This window comes from Coregonus lavaretus, assembly GCF_964263955.1.
Source record: "Coregonus lavaretus genome assembly, chromosome: 9".
Classification (NCBI taxonomy): domain Eukaryota; kingdom Metazoa; phylum Chordata; class Actinopteri; order Salmoniformes; family Salmonidae; genus Coregonus; species Coregonus lavaretus.
This window is the reverse complement of record NC_139996.1, coordinates 39,006,067-39,027,768: the sequence shown is the minus strand read 5'-3', so window position 1 is coordinate 39,027,768 and position 21,702 is coordinate 39,006,067. Positions and strand designations below refer to the sequence as shown.

Sequence of the window (21,702 nt, the reverse complement as noted above, 5' to 3'; positions counted from 1 at the left end):
TTGGGTTTGTACAGTTTAATGTTGTCAAGGGGGAGAGAACATGTGTATGGCACTAAGTAACAGAACATTATCTACCTTAATAATAAATTAAGTTAAAAACTATACCAAAGGTTTTCAAATCTTGCTCATGTTGAAAGGATACAAGAAACATTTACAAATAATAGCTGTGGCAAAATAAACATTTTGAATATTTAAAAATGATTTTGATTCCTACCAACAAATGTACTGATAAACAGACCAACATGGGTTGCCGATTAACATTGCATGGTAGCTGTTAGCTGGAAATAAAATTATCAGATTTTGTGCAGAAGGAAATAACTACCAAAAACAGCATATTTTGTTTTGGTCACCAAGTGTTCCAATTGGTATATTTCCATTATTAATCTTCCGTTTCTGTATACATTTTCTTTTTATAAAATATTTTATTCATACAATCATTTTAACTCTAGCAACATTACTATTTAACTTTGAGTGGCAAAATATCAGACGGATCACCTCATAACAACAGTATATAAACGAATGCAAAAAAACAAACAAAAAAAAACTATATCCATTAGAGTTTCTCTCTCTTCATTCAGTTCCACCTTTCTGTACAACTGTTTGTAATAGCCTAATATGAATATTGCTGGTCCTGATCTGGTGAAGTTAGTGCAGCAGCTCTGACACTGGACTTGCACTGCCCTCTACTGGTGGCCAGGCAGAGAGCAGTGCGTGGCAAGAACAGGCTGGCAGGAACCACACATCACCCTGGGCCATTCACAGCTGCCGCTGGTGAGGCCACACTCTGCTCTGTTCTGTAGGTGGGCAGACAGAGAGGACACTGTAACATACTGGACGACACACACTTCACAAGTGATAAGACATGCCAGACTGGAACCTCACAGCACAACCTCATTCTGGCTGACACTTACTTGGCTTCGTCCATTGCGGTTCCTTCTAGGGGACCATTAACAGCATCACTGGGGACTTTTGATTTCTCATCTGAATGTTTCGCACTGTGGAAGGGAAGAAATAAGAGGAACTCATGAGCTGCTGGTGGACAATCAGAACAGGTACAACAGCATGTCTGAAAATAGCTTACTAGCACTAGACAGTTCCAGTGAAGGTATGATTTCACAACAGCCAGACCTTGGTTTGGGACCGTTGCTGGCAGGCTGGACTGATGCAGGGACTCCCTTCTCTGGTGTTCCATTCTCCCCCACGACGTACTTTGCAGATGCATCTTCTGAGGTAGAGAACTTCATGTCCTCACTGTAGAGAAAAGGGAACATTTACAGAGCTCTTGCCATTTCCAAACATACGGAATGACTCTAGTAGACAGAAATCCCCCACTGTTTAGACACAGAACGGAAAAGACTGACGCATGCAGAATGGGACAGACAGACCACATTAAAGCATTGGGGCAAACGAATGTGTCAATGTGTATGGAGGTTAAAAATGGATGCAAGGAACAAAATGGACAGCAAATGGACAAAAGCAGCAGAAGTCTATTTAGATTTCCTGACCATCCACTTACAGCAGTTGCCTCTTTTTAAGAGTAAGCTTGTTTTGAAGAGCAGAACATGAGGTGATAATGCCAGTTTTGAAACTCACGGAAATGGATCAAACTGTCAGCCATCAGTCTTGCTTTTTGTAATTAAACCACCACGACTACCTCATCATAATTACTAGGCAAAACTAACGCACACCAGGATATTTAAGTATTTTTAAGGGTCTTATTTTCTTTGAGGATGCGGTTATGTACGGTTTATTTAACCTTTAATTTAAGCAGGCAAGTCAATTTAGAACACATTCTTATTTACAATGACCTGGCAAAGTTAACTGCATTTACAACTACCTAGATGGCATTTTGAAGGTTTGACTTGAGATCCAAGCTTAAAAACAAAAAGATCTTTGCTAGTAGAGCTGAGTTTTGCATGACAACAGGACTACTGCTAGGCTAAGACTCATCTCTCTCCAGTTTATTCCAGCCACCTCACAATGCCATGAGCTGTGATCCAAAGCCAATGAGACACCAGCACAAGGAGGTGGCGGATACATATTGAAGACTGCCTTCGCCAATCCACACCCACAACTAAAACTGAACATCAACAGAAAGGAGAACAAGGCCAATTCAGAAAGCCTGGGAGTGGCTAATCCTGAGGGCCGACGGCCATTTCACGACGTCACTGACGACGAGTGAAGACCAAATCACTACATCTGAGATATAGACATGCAAATGGAGATGGCAAAATAATTAATCATTTTAAAAAAGAAACTCTGGCTGACATGAAAACAAGACACGGCAGATGTCTGCCCCCCCGAGTGGCTGTACATACCGATAAGATTTCAACACTCTGAAGCCACACGCACGCCAGAGAGAAAGAGGAAGCTCATGTTGTAAGTGTTGCAGTTAAAGTTAAGGACAGTTTCTCAAACAACACAAACAGACAGCAATGTAGGTTCGGCAGGTTTGGTGATACATAAATGGTATATAGATATTTATACAAGTCTACTGGTGTCCCTGCCTTGCATGGCTTTAACTCACTCAGTGCAGGAGGGGGAAAACGTGGCAAGACACAGAGGTCAATTCCACATGCTCTGTGAGGTGAATGGCTGTGTTGTAAGGGAAGGATTGGAGACAGGAGGAAAGGGATATGGTGAGTCATCAGAAGCCTTACCTCTTGAAAACGGCAGTTTCAGTTTTGGCATCTACAGTAAGGCTAACTGTTTCCTTCATGGAGCCGTTGGTGACCGTCTCAGTGGTGACCGTCTCTTCTGCGTCCGAGCTTCCAGCCTTCTCTGCCTCATCCCCTGGCCACTGGTCAGAATCTGGGACTTCACACAGGGATAGCATCATAACACAGTGACCACAGAGTGAGTAATAAAACACTTATTAATGCATGGCTCAGTGGCAAACCTCACCTTCAGGCTGCATTGGTGCGTTGACACCCAAGGGGTCCCCTGTCTCTATACAGGTCTCCATTGCTACTGGGGAATTGCTCCTCCAATGATCTTTGGGGCTGGAAGATGAAGTCAGAAAAGCTCTTGAATTTGTCCTCTTAAAATAGCCAAACTCAAATATAAGACATGGAAAGGCAGGGGAATGAACAGAACACCAGTTACCCCCATCCTTATTCATACTACGGGCCACCTAAGGCCTTGGGGCTGTGAGGGTGGTGAATGATGAACCCTTACCTAACTGGTGAGAAGTTGCTAGAGAAGTCTGCCCAGCTCGTGGCTTTGTCAGGGGAGGCATTGGGGGAGCTCCAGCCAGCAGACTCTGGTATAACCGCAGAGTAGGAGGCTGGGGCAGCGGTGGTGGAGGGGGAGACTGGGGCAGCGGTGGTGGAGGGGGAGACTGGGGCAGATTCTCCCATCGCCGTAGAACTCCCAGTGTCCATGGGTGTGTCGTCAAAGTTAGCTGTCCACAGAGGCCCTGAAACAACAGGGCAGCCGTCACAAAAAAGCAAGGCATCATCTTGAAAAGATCATACCAGACCGACCGACCCAACAAACTGTCAACCCAACCCCAGTGTGTCAACCCGGAACAAATCGCTCACCTTCACCCGTGTCTACCTCCATTCTGTCATCAGAGCTGGCGTTGTTGGGCTCAAAGGGATCACGTTTAACATCCTCCTCCTCAGAGTCTGTGCTCTCCTCACTATCTGTACTGCCAGAGCTCCTAATGGAGGCACAGAATGGACAGAAGTCAATAAAACGTATCAATCCCCCAAACCCAAATTGGTGCTTTGAGTCAGCCTCGGAATATAAGATGTTAGTTATTTAAGACATTTAATTTACATATCCACCAAGAGGTGCTGCCGTACCGAGGACGTCTCTGAGCTTCTGGTGCAAAAGTGACATCTTTCTCATCCCAGATGTCCTCCTCATCAGAGCCTGCATCTTCAAACTGCTGGATCTTCTCCTTACAGCAGGCCTCAAACAGAGCTATATTTGCCTGAAAGACAACACCAAGCCAGGGTTTACATAACAAGATACACAAAAAGATATGCTGTGATGCCTCCACTTCCTCATTACTGTAAATGGAAAAGGGAAGAAAATAAGTGCCTGCATCATTTTCATAGGTAACAGAACTTCAGACGTCCGGAGTGCAGCATTAGCTAATACAGTGGGGAAAAAAAGTATTTAGTCAGCCACCAATTGTGCAAGTTCTCCCACTTAAAAAGATGAGAGAGGCCTGTAATTTTCATCATAGGTACACGTCAACTATGACAGACAAAATGAGAAAAAGAATTCCAGAAAATCACATTGTAGGATTTTTAATGAATTTATTTGCAAATTATGGTGGAAAATAAGTATTTGGTCAATAACAAAAGTTTCTCAATACTTTGTTATATACCCTTTGTTGGCAATGACACAGGTCAAACGTTTTCTGTATGTCTTCACAAGGTTTTCACACACTGTTGCTGGTATTTTGGCCCATTCCTCCATGCAGATCTCCTCTAGAGCAGTGATGTTTTGGGGCTGTCGCTGGGCAACACGGACTTTCAACTCCCTCCAAAGATTTTCTATGGGGTTGAGATCTGGAGACTGCCTAGGCCACTCCAGGACCTTGAAATGCTTCTTACGAAGCCACTCCTTCGTTGCCCGGGCGGTGTGTTTGGGATCATTGTCATGCTGAAAGACCCAGCCACGTTTCATCTTCAATGCCCTTGCTGATGGAAGGAGGTTTTCACTCAAAATCTCATGATACATGGCCCCATTCATTCTTTCCTTTACACGGATCAGTCGTCCTGGTCCCTTTGCAGAAAAACAGCCCCAAAGCATGATGTTTCCACCCCCATGCTTCACAGTAGGTATGGTGTTCTTTGGATGCAACTCAGCATTCTTTGTCCTCCAAACACGACGAGTTGAGTTTTTACCTAAAAGTTCTATTTTGGTTTCATCTGACATTCTCCCAATCCTCTTCTGGATCATCCAAATGCACTCTAGCAAACTTCAGACGGGCCTGGACATGTACTGGCTTAAGCAGGGGGACACGTCTGGCACTGCAGGATTTGAGTCCCTGGCGGCGTAGTGTGTTACTGATGGTAGGCTTTGTTACTTTGGTCCCAGCTCTCTGCAGGTCATTCACCCCGTGTGGTTCTGGGATTTTTGCTCACCGTTCTTGTGATCATTTTGACCCCACGGGGTGAGATCTTACGTGGAGCCCCAGATCGAGGGAGATTATCAGTGGTCTTGTATGTCTTCCATTTCCTAATAATTGCTCCCACAGTTGATTTCTTCAAACCAAGCTGCTTACCTATTGTAGATTCAGTCTTTCCAGCCTGGTGCAGGTCTACAATTTTGTTTCTGGTGTCCTTTGACAGCTCTTTGGTCTTGGCCATAGTGGAGTTTGGAGTGTGACTGTTTGAGGTTGTGGACAGGTGTCTTTTATACTGATAACAAGTTCAAACAGGTGCCATTAATACAGGTAACGAGTGGAGGTCAGAGAAGCCTCTTAAAGAAGAAGTTACAGGTCTGTGAGAGCCAGAAATCTTGCTTGTTTGTAGGTGACCAAATACTTATTTTCCACCATAATTTGCAAATAAATTCATAAAAAAATCCTACAATGTGATTTTGTGGAGAGAAAAAAATCTCAATTTGTCTGTCATAGTTGACATGTACCTATGATGAAAATTACAGGCCTCTCATCTTTTTAAGTGGGAGAACTTGCACAATTGGTGGCTGACTAAATACTTTTTTCCCCCACTGTATGTACCAGTACCTCCCCTATATGCATTAAGGGGAATAATTTTCAGGATGGTAAAACACTTTCAGTGTAAACTTAAACTGACTAACACCAGATATAAAGTATGTTGAAAAGATATTTATTTATTTTTAAATAGGATCATCTTTGAGAACTAACAATTACCTAAATAAAAACTAGTCAGGGAGAATCTGAAATTCCCAAAATGTCATGTGGCCCCCATTGACTGTTATAATGTTTGAATCACTTAGATAGCATAAGAACAAGGCATAAGCCATGGCAAAATGTGTAGACTTCCAGGAAATTAGCTTTAAAACAGCAAAGTTGTGTCTCTGCGGCTTAAATAAATCCTAGGGTAAACACTGTACAGCATTATAAAAATGGTCAACTTCAAAGTTTTGGGAGATGATGTAGCAGTTTGAGGAAAATTCTCTTACTCATTCCCACTAGAATTGAACATATCTCCGGTAAAAAATGGAAGACAATATGGCATTCATTTGAACATCCTTTCACTACCTTTGAAATGCATTACATGAAATTATATTAAAATACTTACACTTTCATTTGTATTCAAGGAAAAATTGATGTCTGATATTCTATCAAAGGGAATACTGAAATGTTAAAGAAAAGAGTTTAGTTTAGTTATATTAATTAGACAATGACTTCACACAATGACTAAACACAATGGCTTCAGGACGCCTACCTACAGAGGCCCAGTAACAGGTAGAAGGATAATGATGGCAATGTAATTCACATTAAAGCAGCTTTATGCAGAAACTCCAGCCAGCCATTCCCAGCTGGTCATTCTCCACAGGAGCCCAAACCCCAGCAGATTACCAAATAACAAGAAGACGCAGAGAGCAGTGGCACAGAGGAGGGTTGAAGTGCGCTACTTACTCCAAACTAAACTGAATTTTGCAGGGTTTGTTCTGCATAGAAAAGTCTTGGGTGTGTCGCCTAAGTGTTTTTCCTCGGGCGGCCTATGTCCAAACAGTAAAAAAAAAATATGTGGGGATGGAAAAACGTTTTCAGTGTAAACAAACGACTAAAAACAGATGAAGTATGTAGGAAAGATAATGGACCTATATAATTTTTAAATAAGATCTTTGAAAACTAACAATCACCAAAATAAAAGCTAGACAGACAGGGAGAATCAAAAAAGCACAAAATTATGATTTGTGATTTTGTTATAATGTTCTACTGCTTTCACATGAGTTACATTGTTTAGCCTGTAAAAAAAATTGCCAATGTTTATATGACCCCCTTACAAAACAGGCACATTTTTAACCACATTCTTGCCTGCATACACCTTTTATACCTCCTGTGTGCATGCTGGGGACAAGTGGTAATAGTGGTGTGCAGATGTGGGTCGATTTTAATAAATCCATTGAGAATATACACCATCAAAAAGAAATCCATTATTAATTCATTTAGGCAAGTCCTAAGAAACATAAACAAAATGTATTTTCAAAAGAATAGCATTTTAGTTTAATTAGGCTAAACCATCCAAATCAAATCAATAGTTTGTTATTTTGTTCATTAAAACAGACAAAACACCTACCCGATGAGTCAACACAGATTTTATAGTAAGAATATAATGGGATAATAGAATAAAATACATATTTTTCCCTACACAACTTGTGTCACAGGAACATGTGGTACCACTGTCGAGAAAAAAAAAAAAAGATTTTTTTAAAGAGCCCAAGCCAGTGCATTTTTTATCCACGTGTCATCTTTCCTACCCTCAATCCGCTTTGTTATGGAGCAGGCATAGGGTCTTACCTTCATGATACCGATAGAAAATACTATCAATTATATTTTCAAAAGCATGCGAGTTTCGTTCATTTTCACAACCTCTGTGGGCTTTTGGAGTTGATCTATATGCAATTGAGCAAAATAATAAGCATACACTTGATTTAGGCTACATTATTGCTTCTGATCAGTGATAGATGAGCAAACGAATAGATGAGCTATATTTGCCCAGCCAGAGAATGAACCAAATAGCCTATAGAGACGGAGATTCAGTGAAACAAAATCACATTGATTGATTATCAGACAAGTCAGTGAAGTCACAGGCTTTTGGTTGGGAGTAGGCCTAGGCTACTAAACGACTGAGTAAAGAGCTAAATAATCCACTTGTTAAACTACATAACAAGGCAAAACTACACAAGACAATCATGAGCAGCACTCACCTCCACTAACATTTCCCCAGCCTAATTGTAGCCAAACCAATATCCAAGCGGAGATTCAGGTAAAGCAACAAAATCTGACATTTATTGATTTATCAAGACTAGTCCAAACACTTGTGTCAAAGCAGCGCGATGGCACCGTCCCAATCAAAACGGTACTGACATTACAATCTAGTTGACCACACGCGGGCAGGCTATTGATTCAAATGTATTACAAGGATTGGATGACTTTGGGAAGTTTCAGTAAGCAACCATTTATTACATGCCTTCAATTTCATTAGCATACTTTATTCCAATATTTTCATAATTTAGTGATATTTATTCCCACAGTACTTATTTATGGATCCATCCAGTTGTGGTTAAGAAAAGTGCATGCTTAGTGGTGGGCTATGCGAAGAGATGAGCGAAGTGACATGTCTTGCGAAGTTTAGAACTGGCCGTCTAGCAACCATCAAGAGTTTAAGAGCGTAGTGCGTGCCAAAGCCGCCTCAACATTACCGCTACGTTTCATACTATGCCGTAAGCAGAACTTTACCGAAATGATTAGTAGGTCGTTTGGCGGAAATAAAAATGTAGGCTTTGATACCTGCAATACCTTTCAGATAAAGAAAAAGCGGTAAAGGTTGGCTGTATGATAAAGTGGGCGGAAAAACGCCTTAGTATAAAAGGGATATTTGACTCATAAGCCATGCTTTAAAACAGCTCAATTTTGTCATTGTGCCCAACAGGAGGGCCTCTAAAAAATGTTGGTCGGCGGCCACGCTCATGTCCACACCCACACCACGTAAGCCCATTTTGATCCAGAAAAAAATACCTGTTTTGCAATTAACAATTACAAAGTTACTATCTGGACCTGTATAATAACAGCTAGTTAAATGTAATCATAAGAAAATTTGACATTCATGGGTTTCCGAATTCAGACTGGCATCCAATTTACCTACCAATTACTTTCCCCCACACTAGCGATATCATTATCCAAACAGTGGCATTTTATTTTCATATGTAAATGTTAATTGCAAACATGTATGTAACCTAAACCTTTGTACAGAGAAAGAAACTGATTCCCAGTCCTTTGTTAAGTAAGCAGAGAATGTATTAATAGAATACCAGTAGTCACCCGAAACCCTTATTGAAATCCCCCAACCAGTATAATAGCAGGTTATGAAGAAAACATGCAGGATCAGTACTCACTCCACGACATCATCCTGATCAGCAAACTCTTCGTCATTGAAGCCAAACTGCTCAATAAAATTGGACGTCATTTGTTGCATCTGATAATCAGAAAAGGCCTGGCAAACCCAGGACCAATGATAATGATATAGTCTTGGCACTACAAAAAACTTCAAGTACTTCAATTCAAAACAATTGACTAATACTGTAGCTATACGTTAATAGTTTTCAGATTAAGAGCACATGCATACTTACATTTGGAAGATACATGTTTAATATTAGTTTATAAAATACACATATCAGTACTACTATTACTAGACATTATTAGTCCAGTATAATAATGTTAACAATTATAAAAAGCATCAACATGCAGATTTAGCAGTATTTATATAGTCTCATCCAGTTACAGACTTACTTGTTGTAAAGAGGAACCGTGGGTGAATCCGCTGTCTTTGAAGTCTACCTCATCGTCACTGGATGAGTGAATATGGTGTGTGTTCACCTAGGGCACAGTGCAAACAACCTTATTACTAAGAGGACAACCACGAGACATCCTTCAGACAGCTTTGGCACTACTGGCACTTCACCTTTCAGTACATGTCAGTGTAAATACTGTGTACTTTGCAAACATCCATTTTGGCATTAAGTAACGGAGGTGTCTGTATCAGACTTACTAGGTCTACAGTGTTTCTCTTGTTTGTTTCAGCTAGCTGACCAGAAGTGAAGGCCTCCCATCTCTCTTTGTCATCCTCTGTGAGCTCTGAAATAAAGCAGAGAAATAACAAGATTAGTCTATTCCACCTCATTTCAGGATATAGTAAGGACTGTTTTTTTTTTTGGGGGGGGGGGGGTTTCGCTCCAACAACCTCATTCCTTATAGGTCTCAAAGTGCACTCACCTGAGATGAGCTGCTGTATCTGTGCACCATTGGGGCCCTTGTCACTGTTGTGCACTATTGAGTTGGCTATTCTGGTCAAGTGGCCCATGTAGCCTTGTCTACGTCCACCCTCAGCTCTGCAAGAGGATACACACTTATTGAAGCCTACTGGCACATTGTGGTGACATTTGTGAGCCTTCGCAAGGGTAAAAACCAAAGAGCTCACAAGAGATTTAAACACAAATCTGCAAAGTCCATTGGTCTGGTAACAACAGCATTATGGTCTAAATGCATAACGGAATGAGAAACATATCCATCATTAATAATAACAGTACTTACTGCACTTTCTCGTTGGAGCTCCATGCATCAAGAATTCTCTGTATAAACTGGCACTTCTGAAACAGCTAAAACACCGAGCACAAAAAATAATGAATTGACTTGTCCGACATGAATACCATAATAGATGTAAAGAAAAGGCTGATAAAGCCTCACATGTTTGATGAGGTGGCTTTCTCTGACAGGCTCCTGGTCACTGTTGATTTCGGGGTTTTCACTTTGGGCTGGGGGCATTGCTAGGATCATCGCAGTGCATATTTCTACTTGTAAATGCAGGAAGTTATTCCATATATATTTGAAGTACATGTCCTGAGAATAAAATGGAGAAAAATATATAAAATATAAATACATTTATTTAATATGAAAATGTCCCAAACCATGTTGTTGAAGTTTGCATCATCCCTGTTGACCTTGGTTATGAGAAGGGGGTAGTAAGGGAACTAGTGTCATAAAAGACAGAAACCCTTGTGCATAGCAGTCTAAATCCAGGTGCGGGTTTTGGCAGGAACAACTAGTACTAAAAACCAAGTGTAAAAAAACCACACAAGAAGACAGGCAACTTACGAGTATGACTCCTAGAGTGTTGAGGTTAGTCAGCTCCATGTTGATGATATGAGTGTTGGTCTGCAGAAGGCTAGCCACTAGACGGACCACATTCAGCCGGGTGTTGCCCACTGGGGGGTCTAGCACTCCCCATGTGGTTTTCATGATATTCTTCTGCAAATATGGTGATGAAAGGAACAAAATCAGACTCTCACAGACTACATTCATTGAACTTGGTAACGCAAATACAACCACCATTGGAGTGAACTTGTAGAGTGGACTGCACTTGTAAAGTAAATTAGAGGAAAGACCACCCACTCTGACGATAAATATGACTCAAAGTTGAACCGAGATTGAGATGGCAGGATAACAAAAACATTGAAAGAGAGTAGTAATAGTTTATTGAAAATAGTGGTTAGTCATATTTCTTTCAAGTTCATAACGGAGAAAAACCTCTACTTAGCTTACTAAAATGGCCTGAAATGTCTGCACTGTTTAGTGTGTGTAAGACGATACAGTGAGGGAAAAAGTATTTGATCCCCTGCTGATTTTGTACGTTTGCCCACTGACAAAGACATGATCAGTCTATAATTTTAATGGTAGGTTTATTTGAACAGTGAGACACAGAATAACAACAAAAAAATCCAGAAAGACGCATGTCAAAAATGTTATAAATTGATTTGCATTTGAATGAGGGAAATAAGTATGACCCCCTCTCAATCAAAGATTTCTGGCTCCCAGGTGTCTTTTATACAGGTAACGAGCTGAGATTAGGAGCACACTCTTAAAGGGAGTGCTCCTAATCTCAGCTTGTTACCTGTATAAAAGACACCTGTCCACAGAAGCAATCAATCAGATTCCAAACTCTCCACCATGGCCAAGACCAAAGAGCTCTCCAAGGATGTCAGGGACAAGATTGTAGACCTACACAAGGCTGGAATGGGCTACAAGACCATCGCCAAGCAGCTTGGTGAGAAGGTGACAACAGTTGGTGCGATTATTCACAAATGGAAGAAACACAAAAGAACTGTCAATCTCTCTCGGCCTGGGGCTCCATGCAAGATCTCACCTCGTGGAGTTGCAATGATCATGAGAACGGTGAGGAATCAGCCCAGAACTACACGTGAGGATCTTGTCAATGATCTCAAGGCAGCTGTGACCATAGTCACCAAGAAAACAATTGGTAACACACTACGCCGTGAAGGACTGAAATCCTGCAGCACCCGCAAGGTCCCCCTGCTCAAGAAAGCACACAGTGCTATGAAAAAGTATTTGCCCCCTTTCTAATTCTCTACTTTTGCATATGTGATACTGAATGTTATCAGATCTTCAACCAAAACCTAATATTAGATAAAGGGAACATAAGTGAACAAATAACACAATTACATATTTATTTCATAAACAAAGTTACGCAACACCCAATTCCCCTGTGTGAAAAAGTAATTGCCCCCTTACACTCAATAACTGGTTGTGCCACCTTTAGCTGCAATGACTCCAACCAAATGCTTCGTGTAGTTGTTGATCAGTCTCTCACGTCGCTGTGGAGGAATTTTGGGCCACTCTTCCATGCAGAACTGCTTTAACTCAGTGACGTGTGGGTTTTCAAGCATGAACTGCTCGTTTCAAGTCCTGCCACAACATCTCAATTGGGATTAGGTCTGGACTTTGCCTGGGCCATTCCAAAACTTCCAATTTGTTGCTTTTTAGCAATTTTCAAGTAGACTTGATTGTGTTTTTTGGATCATTGTCTTGCTGCATGACCCAGCTGCGCTTCAGCTCACAGACGGATGGTCTGACATTCTCCTGTAGAATTCTCTGATACAGAGCAGAATTCATGGTTCCTTCTATTAAGGCAAGTCGTCCAGGTCCTGAGGCAGCAAAGCATCCCCAAACCATCACCACCATGCTTGACCTTTGGTATGATGTTCTTACTGTGGAATGCAGTGGTTGGTTTTCGCCAGGCATTACTGGAACCATGTCGTCCAAAAAGTTATACTTTTGAAGCTGAAGCGCAGCTGGGTCATGCAGCAAGACAATGATCCCAAAAACAAAATGAAGTCTACTTGAAAATTGCTAAAAAGCAACAAATTTGAAGTTTTGGAATGGCCCAGGTAAAGTCCAGACCTAATCCCAATTGAGATGTTGTGGCAGGACTTGAAACGAGCAGTTCATGCTTGAAAACCCACACGTCACTGAGTTAAAGCAGTTCTGCATGGAAGAGTGGCCCAAAATTCCTCCACAGCGACGTGAGAGACTGATCAACAACTACACAAAGCATTTGGTTGGAGTCATTGCAGCTAAAGGTGGCACAACCAGTTAGAGTGTAAGGGGGCAATTACTTTTTCCACACAGGGGAATTGGGTGTTGCATAACTTTGTTTATGAAATAAATATGTAATTGTTGTGTTATTTGTTCACTTATGTTCCCTTTATCTAATATTAGGTTTTGGTTGAAGACCTGATAATTCAGTATCACAAATATGTAAAAGTAGAGAAAATTAGAAAGGGGACAAATACTTTTTCATAGCACTGTACATGCCCGTCTGAAGTTTGCCAATGAACATCTGAATGATTCAGAGGAGATCTGGGTGAAAGTGTTGTGGTCAGATGAGACCAAAATGGAGCTCTTTGGTATCAACTCAACTCGCCGTGTTTGGAGGAGGAGGAATGCTGCCTATGACCACAAGAACACCATCCCCACCGTCAAACATGGAGGTGGAAACATTATGCTTTGGGGGTGTTTTTCTGCTAAGGGGACAGGACAACTTCACCGTATCAAAGGGACGATGGACGGGGCCATGTACTGTCAAATCTTGGGTGAGAACCTCCTTCCCTCAGCCAGGGCATTGAAAATGGGTCGTGGTTGGGTATTCCAGCATGACAATGACCCAAAACACACGGCCTAGGCAACAAAGGAGTGGCTCAAGAAGAAGCCCATTAAGGTCCTGGAGTGGCCTAGCCAGTCTCCAGACCTTAATCCCATAGAAAATCTGTGGAGGGAGCTGAAGGTTCGAAACCTTAATGACTTGGAGAAGATCTGCAAAGAGGAGTGGGACAAAATCCCTCCTGAGATGTGTGCAAACCTGGTGGCCAACTACAAGAAACGTCTGACTTTTGTGATTGCCAACAAGGGTTTTGCCACGAAGTACTAAGTCATGTTTTGCAGAGGGGTCAAATACTTATTTCCCTCATTAAAATGCAAATCAATGTATAACATTTTTGACATGCGTTTTTCTGGATTTTTTTGTTATTCTGTCTCTCACTATTCAAATAAACCTACCATTCAAATTATAGACTGATCATTTCTTTGTCAGTTGGCAAACGTACAAAATTAGCAGGGGATCAAATACTTTTTTCCCCTCACTGTAGGTACACTACATGACCAAAAGTATGTGGACATCTTCTCGTCAAACATCTCATTCCAAAATCATGGGCAAAATATGGAGTTGGTCTCCCCTTTGCTGCTATAACAGCCTCAACTCTTCTGGGAAGGCTTTCCATTACATGTTGGAACATTGCTGCAGGGACTTGCTTCTATTCAGCCACAAGAGCATTAGTGAGGTCGGGCACTTATGTTGGGCGATTAGGCCTGGCTCGCAGTCGGCATTCCAATTCATCCCAAAGGTGTTCAATGAAGTTGAGGTCAGGGCTCTGTGCAGTCCTGTCAAGTTCTTCTACACCAATCTCGACAAACCATATCTGTATGAACCTCGCTTTGTGCACAGGGGCATTGTCATGCTGAAACAGGAAAGGGCCTTCCCCAAACTGTTGCCACAAAGCTGGAAGCACAGAATCGTCTACAACGTATTTATATGCTGTAAAGTTAAGATTTCCTTTTACTGGAAATAAGGGGCCTAGCCTGAACCATGAAAAACAGCCCCAGACCATTATTCCTCCTCCACCAAACTTTACAGTTGGCACTATGCATTGGGGCAGGTAGCGTTCTCCTGGCATCCGCCAAAACTAGATTTGTCCGTCAGACTGCCAGATGGTGAAGCGTGATTCATCACTCCAGAGAACGCGTTTCCACTGCTCCAGAGTCCAATGGTGGCAAGCTTTATACCACTCCAGCCGACGCTTGGAATTGCGCATGGTGATCTTATTTTTGTGTGCGGATGCTCGGCCATGGAAACCCATTTAATTAAGCTCCAAGACGAACAGTTCTTGTGCTGACGTTGCTTCCAGAGGCAGTTTGGAAGTCGGTAGTGAGTGTTGCAACCAAGGACAGACGATTTTTACACACTACGCGCTTCAGCACTCGCCAGTCCCATTCTGTGAGCTTGTGTGGCCTACCACTTCGCGACTGAGCCGTTGTTGCTTCTAGACGTTTCCACTTCACAATAACAGCACTTACAGTTGACTGGGGCAGCTCTAGCAGGGAAGAAATTTGATGAACTGACTTGTTGGAAAGGTGGCATCGTATGACGGTGCCACGTTGAAAGTCACTGAGCTCTTCAGTAAGGCAATTCTACTGCCAATGTTTGTCTATGGAGATTGCGTGGCTGTGTGCTCAATTTTATACACCTGTCAGCAACGGGTGTGGCTAAAATAGCCAAATCCACTAATTTGAAGGGGTGTCCACATACTTATGTATATATAGTGTATGCAAAGTATGGTATTACCTTTGGGGGTTCCAGCAGCAGTTGATGGAAGTCTTTGAGCCTGGGTCTGACAGCCTCGAGAATGCTCTGATTGACTGAGAAGGATGGGTGGCTCATACCAGGAGGACAGATTTCCAAATGGCCTTCGAACCTGCACATGACAGAACAGTACATCAGACAAGTCTCACAACACAAAACAAATCAAACTTTAAAATGGGATATTGTTAACTTACGCTGGTCTTCGTGTCTCAAAGAGTGTCAGGAGAATCTGAATTACACTGACTATTGCAGAGTCATTTTTCTCTTTGTCAAATATGTTGGACAGCAACTGCTCCACAGTCTCTTGTCTGAGAGAAAGGGAGGGACATGTAAATCAGTAGTGATTTTGCCACGACAATAAAATACAGTGAATATCATGACAGTAATAATGAGTATTCCTTGTTGAAAAAATAAAAAACAGGTTGTAGAGACTCACTTTTCCAGTGTGGCCAGTAAGGGGTCAGGCTCTGAGCAGCCCTGCACTTGGAACATCTGATCTCTGCTGAGGCGGATGATTTCGCACAGCGACTGGGATGCGTTGGAGTGCCTCTGGATGATGAACAGAGAGGCAGACTGGTGAAGACACTGCAAAAGAGCAACAGGACTCCAAACAAACTGCTGATGAAATGTGACTTACATCCTCATCCTGAGAAGGCTGGACCATATCAACAAGCCTCTGGATCACCTTCTCCTCGTTCAGCCACTGTAGGAAGAGAAGAAGTTAGAGGTTGATGATTGAACACTAAAAAAATTGACCGAAACATCAAAACATGAAGAAAACCAAATAACACTTACATTTAAGACATCTTGTCTGAGCTGCTGTGGTTCAATGCAGGTCAGCATTCTGAGCAACAAGTCCATGATGGCAGAGGTCCCTATGTGTTTAATCATTAAGTCCACAAAGTCTTCCCTCTTCCGCAGAAACTCCACAATCTGCAAAAGATAGTGGAAGTTTGTTTAAGGATGTGTCACAGGACAATCTTTTCTCCCAGAGCAGGTCAAACTTTTTAAAACCAGTGTGGTTTATACTAGCGTTCTGTATTGATCTCACCTGTTCTGGTTTCCTGCCGATGAGGATGCTCAGGACCTTGCTGAAAAAACTGGCCAGTAAAGGGTTGAGTGGAGATTCGTTTTGCAAGAAGCCATAAAGTTTCATCAGTAAACTTTCATCTTCTCCCAGTCTGTCATTGATCTGCCCAACATCCGAGGTAAGGAGTTCACAGGATATGTTGGGGTACCTGAAAGCACAACATTTAGTGATAGATTAATACAGTACCTCTACTACACAAAAGATCACATCAAAGGTCCTATATAATTGACTGTCTAGCAAGTCATGTTTGCACCCTTGTGATTGTAGGGGAATTCCCTTGAGGTAAACGCAAGGGAAGCTGAAAGAAAACAAGAAATCGCTCTCAAAACTGGCATATATTCGTAAGTATATCCTGGCCTAGTGTATGAATCCCACTTACTTGTACTTGATCTTCTCCTCCACATCATCACTTGGCTCCTGCGTGATGTAAGTTACCAGGTCCTCCATGCACTGAGGCCGTACCAGGAAGTCCACCAGCTTGTGGTTCTGGGCCTTGCACTCCTGCAGGACATCCTCCTCGTCCATCACCTCTGTCAGAGTCACATCTTCCTTCTCCAGGAGGGTGTCGATGTGGGATGTTGTGTGTAAATCAAACTTCCAAAACATGATGCTTCTGTAAGGAAGGAAAATAGTCATAAGACAATGGCAAAGCACAATGTGGGTTGAGATGAGGTGGTCAAATAGACAACTTCACAAACATACCTGACTGGGGTAGAGCCCAGATGTTAAAAATAAAATAATGATTGTGCTCGTCGGGAGTTCTGGCCCATTACAGGCTCCACAGGCAGCAGAACGACCACCTCGGCCTCAACAGATCAACGCACACCTGAAACAAAGAAAATAAAAACATTATCATATTACTCATTGTAATGGCACATTTTCTTACTAACAGTAAGATTTCTTACGTTAAGGTTACATGCTACTGAAACAAGTAGTAATTTAAGCTATGTTAATTATTTTGTGTTACATTACCTTCTAAAATAAGAAGTGTGTTAAACAGGTGAAAACCAATATTTAGTCTAGGTCATGAGACAAACTTTAAATCTCTGGCAAAGAGCCGGTAAACCATAGCTTTTCCATTATAGGAAAAGATGCACTTCCTTATCGCCATGCCAACAACTCTCCCCAAAACAGAAGCAGTCTACACTTTGTTTAAACTTCAAAGCATTAAGACAAGCATTACTGGGCTAACCTCTCCTCACACAACATACTGGCAACATTGTTGCAAGTTCAGAACACTGTGCTTAGTCAAATCACCTTGTCACATCTTAAGAGGCATCATAAACTGGGTGGTTCGAGTCCTGAATGCTGATTGGCTGACAGCCGTGATATATCAGACCGTATACCACAGGTATTTTTTTTATTTAACCTTTATTTAACTAGGCAAGTCAGTTAAGAACAAATTCTTATTTACAATGACGGCCTACACTGGCCAATCCCGGACGACGCTGGGCCAATTGTGTGCCGCCATATGGGACTCCCAATCACGGCCAATTGTGATACAGCCTGGAATCGAACCAGGGGGTCTGTAGTGACGCCTCAAGCACTGAGATGCAGTGCCTTAGACCGCTGCGCCACTCGGGAATGACAAAATAATTATTTTTACTGCTGTAATTACGCTGGTAACCCGTTTATAATAGCAATAAGGCACCTCGGTGGTTTGTGGTATATGGCCAACATACAACGGCTGTATGCAGGCACTCCGCGTTGCGTCGTGCGTAAAAACAGCCCTTAGCCATGGTATAGTGGCCATATACCACACCCACTCTGGCCTTATTGCTTAAATATATAACAGTGTCAACAACTCACTCACCATAGGAACAAAGCAGTGAAACATGTTCAATGCACACACTAGTCATATGCCTCAAAAGATAAACAGATTTTCCCACTGTGTACACCTGGCCCTCAGGTAAATAGAAAATAAAGTGTCACAACAAAGTATTTGCTGGGAATTCCCATCTTGTGGGGAAGCCTGGCAGAAATAGGGTTAAAGGTCACAGTGAAGTCATCTTGGCTTATGCTAAACCAGTACCTCAGATCAGTGAATGGCTGAGAAAAGAAAGCGTATTAATAGACTGAGCATCGGGGCTGTGCTGAGGGACCATTGACATTGGCACCTGTCCAGGCACATGCTTTGATGAAAGTGTGCAACTCAATCATTGCTCTATAAAATACTAAAAGAATGTGAAGATGTCAAAATGAATGTCATGGACAACATTGGTTGTCTGGCATTAATTCTGTCTACCACGGGCAACCAAATAATGACAGGAAAAACAGTATTTTATCACCACCCAAGAGCGCAACATAGGCCTGAACAAAGTCCTGTGATACAAACAGAAAATAAGCACTGTCAGCTGCTGGTTTACATCTGTTGTATGGTTATGGCCTGGTGCTTAACTGTTTGCTCTCCCAGCTACTGTGAAAGCTTATGAACACTTAATTCCATGATTTAAGGAATAGCCCCATCTGTCTCAGTTGACAAAGACAGGACACAAACGCTGGATAGTCAAGCCCCAGTGGGTGAAACCAAAAACAATCTGTCAACTAAATCACAACCATACAAAACATTAATGTATGGTTGGTTACTCAAATATACACATGACTATTCCAGTGACATCAGTGTAAAACTGAAACCCAGGGTTTGCCCAAGGTAACATTATGTTTCATGTAAACTAAACCAGAACGTGTCATATAACCTGATGTGTTTTTGTATATGCCTACCTTCTTTTAGTACACTATTGTTTGTCCAATGTAATGCACTGCCCTGGGAGCAAAGGGTTACATTGCCGTTTAGCCCTTGCTGTTCAGTGTTGTTCTTACTGTATTAGCTAGACACTTTTGTGCGTTAGCTAGCTAACGTTAGCTAAGTAACCAATAGCCATGTCTCAGGACAGGCTGGGACTAACTAGCTAGCCAAGTAAGTTATGTAGCTATAAGGGTCAGAAACAGAACTAACTATCTAGCTAAATTCAACACTTAGCCTGACCCGGAGAATCCTGAAACTATGCCAAAACGACTAAGCTAACAGTACCTAGCTAGCTAGCTAACTAACACAATAGACAGCTGCTTGATAGGTAGCTAGGTGAATTCGCTGCGGACAACTAACGTAACGTTCGTTTACCAGATAGTTATCTAAGTAACGTAGTTACAGCTGACGTGGTTTCCCCAAACTACTAACATTAACCAGCTACTTTAACGTTACCACATAATCTTTATCCGAAAAGCTAACGCTTACTAGGTAGCCAACTAGCCGAATATTTTGTTAGCTTGCCAGTTCCCATCAATAACTTAAACAATTTGACGCTCTAGATAATTAACGTCAGCTAGCTAGCTGGCAAAAAAAATACAAAATCCAACATCTGTAAAGTTAACATCAATATCCAAACGGTGGACGCAAGCTAGCAGCTAACGTTAGTTAGCATTTTCCGGAATGGCCTAGTTAACCAACGCAAAGACAGGCCAAACCGAACCGTGTCGAACACTGGTCTGAAATACGGCTAACTAGCGTTAGCTAGCAATCAACATTGTGCATTTCAATCGACCCCAGTGGCTTTTCACACACAATAAGACTAACGTACCGTAGCTATCTATCGAGTACAATATAACAAGTAAAGACGATTCGTACTAAGAAATACATCGGGGTAGCTAAGTTACCGGTAGCTAACGATAAATGGGTAGTTAGTCACTTAGTGTTGCTCCGGTTAGCTAGCTAGCTCAGTAACTGGTCAAGTACTGTTCTTGTCTCCTGAACTGCATGGACTAGCTAGCAAGTACGTACCAATAAACAACGGTAAATGGTGAGTCCCCGGCATGTAGCTTATTGAGCCATTAGCCTAAAGTGTCAACAATAACAAAAAAACGACAAATCCTAAGAGCAAAAAAAAAAAAAAAAAGTGTTTACAACTGATTCTGACAGGCGAGAAAATGTTGCTAGACTGTCAGATGGCACTTTTCAAGATGGCGGTTCCATCAACTTCAACGACCCCTTCCCCCACCACAACCAGGCAGGCCCACACCAGATAGAAGGGTTAGTTACCTATATCTTTTGGTCGTCACTAGTTACCACAGCCACAAAGTCATAATTATGGCTAAACCCCGCCCATTTCTACAATTTATCTTCTTAAAATCTGATTTTAAACCTAATCTTAAGCATAGCCTTGACCACACTACTGACCTTATGCCTAACCCTGACCTTAAATTAAGACCAAAAAGCAAATTTTTGTTTTAATTAGTTTTTACGATATACCCAATTGTGACTGTGGCTGTAGTGACAACCGAATCTTTACCGCAACTAAAGTACCTGTCAATCAAACAGATCGGTTGAGCTCTATTGGCTATGAATCACGCCAATCAGACTTTTAGCGAGTTCAGTCTTGTGATTTGGTACTGTACAAGTCATTAAATGGTCAGTGCTATGGATCCTTGGGACGTCCCTACCCCATTGAAGTTGAGAAGTAAAATGTTTAGGGTTTAGGGTAGGGACGTCCCATGTATTCCGAATAGCACTGACCGTCATTAAACCGCGTCCACTCCCTTGCCGTAAAAAACGTTGTCGGTCGAGAAACTCCCCATTTCCGCAGATAGAGCAGGGTGGAACGCGTGAAAAACAACGTTCTCTGGCATTCGCGGTCAGTTGCCATGGGTCTAAAATCCCTCCTCCTTTCCATCACTGCGGCAGTGGAAAAAATATCGTCGCGTTCCAGGTAGTCTTTTTTGCAGTCAGTCTGCGCATTTCAGAGGATTGGTATCTAATGCATGCCCTGAAAACATACTTTTCTATACATTTATGAATTTAGGCAAGCATGCATTAGGGCAGCATGTGTACGCCCATTCGTCAAACAAGCTCTTATTGCTTTGATTGAGACGCACGCACGCACACACGCACACACACATACACACACGGGGGATGCAGGATGTCTTACACGTGACATAAGTGTCTCCTGTGGGCATAGTCTGTGATTCACTCTAGTGTTATATGATTACCACTCATTGTTATGAGTTGATAACAGAAAATGACACCTGATAACCTGAAAGGAGTATTCCAACATTACATTTAACTACAGTATATCATTTCTCATTTCACTAAAATGTAAATGTAATTTCTCAGTGTGATGATATTGATGCATTATAGGCTACCCAGTGCCAGGAGTTGCTCATCTTTGCATC

The 21,702-nt window shown here is 42.0% G+C and overlaps 1 protein-coding gene across 9 annotated transcripts; it reads right to left on the bottom strand.

Annotated features, from left to right (window-relative positions):
* On the bottom strand, positions 1 to 20,548 carry LOC311134697 (serine/threonine-protein phosphatase 6 regulatory subunit 3-like). Of its 9 annotated transcripts, none has more exons than XM_084168456.1 (25): positions 20,315 to 20,548; positions 17,239 to 17,362; positions 16,916 to 17,149; positions 16,498 to 16,684; positions 16,242 to 16,379; positions 16,084 to 16,149; positions 15,883 to 15,995; positions 15,641 to 15,754; positions 15,429 to 15,558; positions 10,829 to 10,981; positions 10,421 to 10,573; positions 10,268 to 10,332; positions 9,950 to 10,065; positions 9,726 to 9,811; positions 9,467 to 9,553; positions 9,073 to 9,170; positions 6,249 to 6,303; positions 3,810 to 3,940; positions 3,543 to 3,664; positions 3,178 to 3,403; positions 2,905 to 3,002; positions 2,661 to 2,817; positions 1,129 to 1,251; positions 912 to 995; positions 1 to 794 (listed from the first exon to the last, which is right to left on the bottom strand). In XM_084168456.1, exons 3-25 carry the CDS (start codon positions 17,140 to 17,142, stop codon positions 743 to 745), a joined length of 2,781 nt encoding a protein of 926 aa, XP_084024582.1. In that variant the 5' UTR covers positions 17,143 to 17,149; positions 17,239 to 17,362; positions 20,315 to 20,548; the 3' UTR covers positions 1 to 742. The 9 variants fall into 9 exon arrangements, with proteins under 9 accessions (XP_084024582.1, XP_084024580.1, XP_084024581.1 ...); XM_084168454.1 differs by having other exon boundaries at positions 3,178 to 3,418; positions 20,315 to 20,523; XM_084168455.1 differs by having other exon boundaries at positions 2,661 to 2,811; positions 3,178 to 3,418; positions 20,315 to 20,523.
* Positions 20,549 to 21,702: the final 1,154 nt, after the last annotated feature.